At 36.7% G+C, this 8,579-nt stretch overlaps 1 protein-coding gene across 1 annotated transcript in view; it reads right to left on the bottom strand.

The window, feature by feature from the left end:
• The window catches only part of Bbs9 (Bardet-Biedl syndrome 9), a 487,047-nt gene that overhangs the window by 475,400 nt on the left and 3,068 nt on the right, over nucleotides 1-8,579 (bottom strand). The window contains exon 2 of the mRNA XM_048786306.1: nucleotides 1,931-2,053. Coding sequence (XP_048642263.1) covers nucleotides 1,931-2,042 — 112 coding nt within the window. The 5' untranslated portion in view covers nucleotides 2,043-2,053. The remainder of the gene's footprint in view (nucleotides 1-1,930; nucleotides 2,054-8,579) is intronic.

The raw sequence follows: 8,579 nt of genomic DNA, 5'->3' as shown, positions 1-8,579 counted from the left end.
CCCCCGCCCAAGGACATCCTCTGAATAGAAGGTCATCCCATCTCCTATTAAAGAAAAGGAAGGCCCAGATTTCCTCAGAAATAATTGAGAATGTGCTCAGTGTAGTTTAAAACCTCTCGCTCTCCTTGGCCAATATAATTCTCCCTTTTCACTTTTTCCCCAGATCCTAGTAATTTTATACAGTGAAAAAAAAAAAAGAAAGAAAGAAAAATATAGGGGACATTATTTATATATCCTGAACAAAACAATGGTTATAAGTTTTCTTTCTAAGAGACCAAAGAGTATTTGAATTGCAAAATAAAGTTCATTACTATAAATTATTTAAACCAAAAAAATGTTCATACAATACAGAATTAAACTGTATTTTCTTTTATTTTGGGGGGGGAGAGGGGGACTTGGGTTGAATTTTTATTTTGTTGTTGCTTTTTGTTTGTTTTTTGTTGGTTTTTGGTTTTTCCCCCCACCATGGGGATTGAACTTGGGTGCTTTACCACTGAGCTACATTCCCAACCCTTTTTAAGTCAGGATCTTGCTAAATTACCCAGGCTGACCTTGAATTTGGAATCCTCCTGCCTCAGCCTTCCAAATCACTGGGATTACAGGTGTGTGCCAATGTGCTCAGCAGAAGTAAACTATTCTAAAGACCCCTTAAAACACATGAAGATCCAGGCATGATGGCACATGCCTGTAATTCCAGTAAATCGGGAGGCTGAGGCAAGAGGGCTGTTAATTTGAAGCCAGTCTCAGCAACTTATCCAGGCCCTAAGCAACTCAGTAAGACCTTATCTCAAAATAAAACATTAACAAAGGGCTGGGGATGTAGCTCAGTGTTAAAATGCTCCTGGGTTAAATCCCCAGTACCCAAAAATTCAAAAAAAAATAATAAAACATATGAATATGTAAAGAGAAACAAATAATATAAAAATAGGATAGAATATGGGCTGGGGTTGTAGCTCAGTGGCAGAGCACTTGCCTAGCATGTGTGAGGCACTGGATTTGATCCTTAGCACCACATGAAAAAATTAATAAATAAAATGAAGGCATGCTGTCCATCTACAACTATAAAAACAAAACAAAAAAAATAGGATAGAATACATAATAATAAAAGGATAATGAAGCCAGAATGAAGGTCAGTCATTCAGCATCCCTGCGTTCCATCTCTAGTACCACACATGCACACATACATAAATGATTATAATTGTGTTCCATAATGTATATATCTAAAGGGGCAAATCCAATCTAGGCACAGTAGCAAATGCTTCTAATCCAGTGACTCAGGAGGCTTATGTAAGAGGACTGTAAACTCAAGGCCAGTTTGACAACTTAGTAAGATCCTGTCTGAAATGAAAACTAAAGAGGGTTGGGAATGTAGCTCTGAGGTAGGGTGTCCCTAGGCTCAACCCTCAGGCAAGTCAAAGTTTGAGGGTATAGCTCAGCGGTAGAATGCTTGCCTAGCATACAAAAGGTCCTGGGTTTTGATCACCAGAACCACAAGAAAAAAAAAATAAAATAAATAGCCAGGCATAGTGGTGCAAGCCTGTAATCCCAGCAGCTCAGGAGACTGTGGCAGGAGGATCATGAGTTCAAAGCCATCCTCAGCAAAAGCAAAGCACTAAGCAGTGAGTCCCTGTCGCTAAATAAAATAAAAAATGGGGCTGGGGATGTGGTTCAGGGTCGAGTGCCCCAGAGTTCAATCCCCAGTACCCAAATTAATTAATTAATTAATTAAATGAAATAAATAATAAAAAATTAAAAGGAAGATCACTTATATTTTCTGTCTTTAAAGTTTTAAAAATTTTAAAGATGCATAGTCATGATGGCTGTGGCTATAGCTCAGTGCTAGAGCACTTGTCTAGAATGTGAGAAAAGCCCCGGGTTCAATGCCACACCACCACCAAAAAAAAAAAGAAGCATGGCACAAGTTACTTACCTTGTCCACTTCCACTATTATCAACATCAGCCAAACACAAACAGCCTTGATCAAATTCTTCTTTTTCCCCCAGAACAGTAGACCACCAATCACGGGCTTTAAATAAAGACATTTTCTTTCACTCTAAAAAGAAAGCATTTGTTTATAATAAAAATCTATTTCACACTATGAATTAATCATCACTTAAAGCATAACAAATTAAATTTGGATACCTTTGAGATTAACATTTATGTATTTAACTTTGATTTTTTGTATTTGGTACACTTACATGAAACTACAAATCCAAGTGAATATAATCCACATTAATTAGATATTTTACAATGCCACTAGTAAACTGGGCTGAGAAATGTTTCACTCAGGTTGAACTAATTCTATAATCTAGAAAAGAACTGTACAAAGAACAAAAAAAAAAAAAAGTGCTTTGCATGATCAAGATTCAAAATCTAGTCCAGCATAATGGTGCACACTTGTAATTCCAGTAACTTGAGAGGCTAAAGAAGGAAAATAGCAAATTCAAAGCCAGCCTAAGTAACTTAGCAAGACCCTGCCTCAAAAAGGGCTGGAGCCAGGCATGGTATACATGCCTATAATCTGAGGGACCTACGAGGCTGAGGCAAGAGGATAGTAGACAACTTCAGCAATTTAGTGAGATTAAGCAACCCAGTATGATCCCTCAAAATGAAAAATAAAAAGAGATGGGGAACATAACTCAGTGGTTAAGCACCTCTGTGTTCAATCTCTGCTACCAAAAAATAAAATAAAATAAAATAAAGGGCAAGAGATGCAGCTCAATGGTAGAGTACTTGCTTAGCAAGCATAAGGACCTGAATTTAATCCCCAGCACTAGGGAAAAAAAAAGAGAGAGAAAGAGATCTTATAGCAAATATGTATGATTTAAGGTTGCTGAATATCCCTGTTTATCCACAAGACTTAATCCTTTGCTTCAAAGAAAATATACCTGCAAAAAACTTTCTTTACAAACAGTAGCTGTGTTCCTAAAAAAGTAAACACAAAATCAGGGATTTTTTCCTTTTTTTTTTTTTTTTTTTTTTTCTGTACTGGGGATTGAACTCAGGGGAGCTGTCACACTAAACTACATTCCTAGCCCTGTTTATTTTTTATTTTGAGACAGAATCACTTAATTGCCCAGGCCAGACTTGAATTTGTAATCTTCCTTCAGCCACCTGAGTCCCTACGATTTCAGGCCTTTGATCACATCACCTGGCAGGTTCCATTTTTGGCATGGCATATGATAAACTCCATAAACCAAATGTCCGTGAAAATTATTTTAACCATTTAACCAGGTTTATCAGTAATCCACTTAGGAAGCTGAAGCAGGAGGATCACAAGTTCAAGGCTAGCCTCATTAATTTAGCAAGAGTCTCAGCAACTTAGTGATAGCCCGTCTCAAAGTAAAAAATAAAAAGGACAGCATTCCTGGGTTCAAACCCCAATACCAAAACCATAAATAAATAAATAAAAAGTACTTGGGATATAGATTAGTTATAAAGCCCCTGGGTTCAAACCTCATTACCAAAAGGGAAAGAAACCATTTCAAGTCTCTGGAAATAAGACATAAAAGCATATGTCAGGGGCTGGGTTGTGGTTCAGCAGTAGCATGCTCACCTAGCATGTGCAAGGCGCTGGGTTCGACCCTCAGCACCACATAAAAATAAATAAAATAAAGGTATTGTATCCAACTAAAACAACAACTATATATATATTTTTAAAGCATATATCAAAAAAACATTATTCAAAGAAAATAAAGGTCTATGTCTAGGGATATAACTTAGTGGCAGAGCATTTTTCTAGTGTGTGTGAAGCCCTGGGTTATATTCCTAGCACTGAAAAAGATTTAAAAAAAAAAATCTACTGAAACTCAGTAGGAACAACAATAGTCTCTAGTATTTGAAATAAGACCCATTCCTTGTCTCCCTGTTTCTATCTCAAATACACAAAAAAGGAACTCAAACTAGATCAAAGGCCTAAATGTAAGCTAAGGTGTAGTTTAAACCAAACATATTTTGTTGTTGTTGTTGTTCAATATTGGGAATTACACCCAGGTCCTTGCCTGTTCTAGGCAAGCACTCTACCAGTGAGCTACATCCTCTGAGTAAAAATCTCTTTTTAAAAAGTATTAATAATTGGGCGTGGTAGTCCATGCCTATAATCACAGCAGCCCAGGAGGCTGAGGCAGGAAGATCACAAGTTCAAAGCCAGCCTCAGCAAAAGTGAGGCACTAAGCAACTCAATAAGACCCTGTCTCTAAATAAAATACAAAACAGGCCTGGTATGTGGCTTAGTGATTGAGTGCCCCTGAGTTCAATCCCAGGTACCAAACAAACAAACAAACAAAAAAGTACTCTTAGAAGAATGGTTAAGTAAATTTTCATGACAGATTTAACAGATTCATGAAAGCATGAACAACAAAAGAAAAAGTAGACTTCATCAAAATTTAAAACTTTTGTATTTCAAAGGACCCATCAACAAGATAAAAAAGACACCCACAGAATGGTGAAAATGTTTGCAAATCATATATCAGACAACTGAAGCTGCATTTGTAACCTACAAAGAACTCATACAACTCAATAACAAAAGACAAAAATATAATTAAAAGTGGGCAGCTGAAGAACATAGAAGATGTAAAGATCTCTCAATATTCTTGGATAGGCAGAATTAATATTGTCAAAATGCCCATAATGCCCAAAAATGTTATACAGATTTAATGAAATTCCTATTAAGGTTTGGATGACATTCTTCATAGAAACAGAAAAAGCAGTCATGAAATTCATTTGGAAAAACAAGAGGCCCAGAATAGCCAAAGCAGTCCTTAGCAAGAAAAGAGAAGCAGGAAGCAACACAATACCCACACCTTAAATTATATTACAAAGCTATAGTAACAAAAACAGCATGGTATTGGCACCAAAACAGAAACAAAGACCAGTGGTACAGAATAAAAGACAGAGAGACAAACCCACATAAATATAGTTATCTCATACTAGACATGCACTGGAGAAAATATTTATTGAAGAGACAGATAGTGCCGGGAAAACTGGAAATCCATATGTAATAAAATGAAATTAGATCCCTATCTCTCACCGTACACAAAAGTCAACTCTAAGTGGATCAAGGACCTAGGCATTAGACCAGAGACCCTACACCTCAGAGAAGAAAAAGTAGGCCCAAATGTCCACCATGTTGGCTTAGGAACTGACTTCCTTAAAAAGACCCCTAAAATGCAAGAAATAAAAATCAAGAATCAATAAATGGGATGGAATCAAACTAAAAAGCTTCTTCAGAGCAAAGGAAACAATCAAAAATGTGGAGAGAGAACCTAAAGAATGGGAGAAAGTCTTTGCCGCTTACACCTCAGATATAGCATTAATCTCCAATATATATAAAGAACTCAAAAAACTTAACACCAAAAAAACAAATAACCCAAACAATAAATGGGCTAAGAAACTGAACAGACACTTCACTGAAGAAGAAATACAATAATCAACAAATATATGGAAAAAATGTTCAAATCACTAGCAATTAAAGAAATGCAAATCAAAACTGCACTGAGATTTCACCTCACTCCAGTCAGAATGGCAATTATCAAGAATACAAGCAACAAAAATGTTGGTGAGGATGTGGGAAAAAGATACACTCATACATTGCTGGTAGGACTGCAAATTGGTGCAACCACTCTGGAAAACAGCATGGAAATTTCTCAGAAAACTTGGAATGGAACCACCTTTCAACCCAATTACCCCACTCCTCGGCATATACCCAGAGGACTTATAAATAAGCATGCTAGAGTGATGCAGCCACATTGATGTTCATAGCACCTGAATTCACAATAGTTAAGCTATAGAACCAACCTAAGTGCCTAAGTGCCTTTCAATAGTTGAATGGGTAAAGAAAATGTGGTACATATACACATTGGAATATTACTCAGCCATAAAGAAGAATGGAATTATATCATTTGCCAGTAAATGGATGGAAATGGTGGCTATCATGCTAAATGAAATAAGCCAATCCCAAAAGACCAAAGGCCAAATGTTCTCTTTAATATACAGGCTTCTGACTTACAACAGGCCAAGGAAGGAAGGAGGAGGAGAGGTCCGCCAGATTAAACAGAGGGAGCATGCAGGGAAGGGAGAAGAGATGGGAATAGGAACAGTAGAATGAAACAGACATAACTTGCCTATATTCATATGTAAATATACAACCATCATAACTCCACATCTCATACAACCACAAGAATGGAAAGTTATACTCCATGTATGTATGATATGTCAAAATACATTCTACTGTCATGTATAACTAAAAGAACAAATTTAAAAAACACTGGGCTACTGATATGTACCCTAATAGTAGAGTACACACCAAGCATGTCCCTGGATTCAACCCTCAGCACAAAAAAAAAAAAGGGAGGAGGGGGTTTGAGGACAATGGTTCTGAATAGATGTTTCTTTCAATCAGATATACAAACGGAGATAAGCATATAAAAAGAGGCTTAATACAATTAACCATGAAAATGCAAATCCAAACTATAATATACTGGGGCTGAGGTTGTGGCTCAGTTGCAGAGCGCTTGCCTAGCATGTATGAGGCACTGGGTTCATTTCTCAGCATCACATATAAATAAATTGAGTAAATTGTCCATTGACAATTAAAAAAAAATTTTTTTTAACTACAATATAACACTTCACCCACTATGATAGCTAGTATCAAAAAATCAAAATATGCATAAATTGATTTTTTATTTAATTTAGTTAATTGTCTTGAATTTTAAAGAAGGAACTAGGTGCAGGGCATAGTCGCACAATCAAAAATCAAAAAGTGAGATAGTTGGGTGATAGGTAAAAAAGTCCTTAACAGATACCAATGCCTCAATCTTATACTTCCCAGCCTCCAGACTTGCAAGAAAATAAATTTCTAATTTTTTATAAATAACTCAATCTGTAGTATGGAGTTTTAGCAGCACAAATCATGACATGATTCAGCAATTTCATTCCAAGCTACATATTAAAGGGAAATAAGAACATATCCATATAAAAATCTACACACGAATGCTTATAGTAGCATTATTCATAATAACCAAAAGGTGGAAACAACCCAAATGTCCACCAATTGATGAATATATAAAGAAGAGGTGGCATATCCATAATATCATATGATCATAAACAAAGAAAAGAATTAAGTGCTAACATATGCTACAACACGAATGACCCCTAAAAATGTTATACTACCCAGGCATGGTAATGCATAACTGTAATCCCAGGGCCTCAGGGGATAAGGCAGGAGGATCACAAGTTCAAGCCCAGCTTCAGCAATTTAGGGAGACCCTGGCTCAAGATTAAAAATTAAAAGCAGGAAGATCACAATTTCCAGGCCAACCTCAGCAGTTTAGCAAGGCCCTAAGCAATGCAGTGAGACCTTTCAAAATTAAAACATAAAAAGGACTGGGGATGGAGTTGGTTTAAAAGCGCCCCCTGGGTTCAATTCTCACTACCAAAAATAAAAAATTATTAGAAAACAATAATTTGAAGTTAACAGGTGCAGACCTATAAACACGCATAAAACATTAGTTTCTAAGTTCTTAAAATAATAAATGGGAGATACTCACTTTATCCCCTAAACTCCAGAAAGTCTCTTCAACACATTATCACATGACACTTTCATTTTACTTTTTATTACTTATTTATTTACACACATATTATTTTCCATACCAAGTTCACTTAGATTTAGGTTACATTTAAGAGATAGATGATTTTAATCTCATTGACCTAGTCCCACAATATGGAAGAAGAATAGAAGAATGGCAGTGGCAGTGAAAATCCCAAACAACATTGTGGGAGAAATATATAGGTCTGAAAGCAGATCCCAGAATTAGGAGGCTATGACCCTGACACTATTTCTCATTTTTGGAACATTGCTTTCTCCAGGTTATGCTAGTATCACATTATATTTCAAAAAGTAGGAATCGGGTTTTCCACTCGAGCACAGATGACAAATGCATGTAAAGTTAGAAGAATTTTGCTTTCAAAGGCAATATTACAAGGTCCCAGTGTTGGGGTCTCCAGGAAGATTTGAAAGCCAGGCTCGGTGGCTCATGCCAATAATCCCACCTACTTGGGAGATTGAGGCCGGAAGATCACAAGTTTAAGGCCAGCCTCAGCAATTTAGCAAGGCCCTAAGCAATTTAGCAAGATCCTGTCTCAAAATTTAAGAAAGGGTTGGAGGTGTGACTTATTGGTTAAGTGTCCCTGGGCTCAATCCCTGCAAAAAAAAAAAAATAATAATAAAAGAAGAAGAAGATTCAAAAGGCATAGGAAGTAAAGTCAGACAGACCTGGATTTACTTCTTTACCCCACATTCTGGCTATATGATCTTTGGCAAGTACCTCAGCCTCTAGTCTTCAAATTGTTCTGAGTGGTGGGAAAATAAAATGGCCTAGCCAGAAAGGGTGGCACACACCTGTAATCCCAGAGGCTAAGGCAGGAGGATTACAACTTCAAGATATTGCAATCTTGCCCTGGCAATTTAATGAGACCATCTCAAATTAAAAAATAAAAAGGGCTGGGGCTATGGTTCAGTGAGAAAGCCCCATTACTGGATTCAATACCCAGTACACACACACACACAAAAAAAAAAAAAG

The sequence above is a fragment of the Marmota marmota genome, unplaced genomic scaffold (assembly GCF_001458135.2).
Source record: "Marmota marmota marmota unplaced genomic scaffold, marMar, whole genome shotgun sequence".
Lineage (NCBI taxonomy): Eukaryota > Metazoa > Chordata > Mammalia > Rodentia > Sciuridae > Marmota > Marmota marmota.
This window is presented reverse-complemented; position numbering and strand designations above follow the sequence as displayed.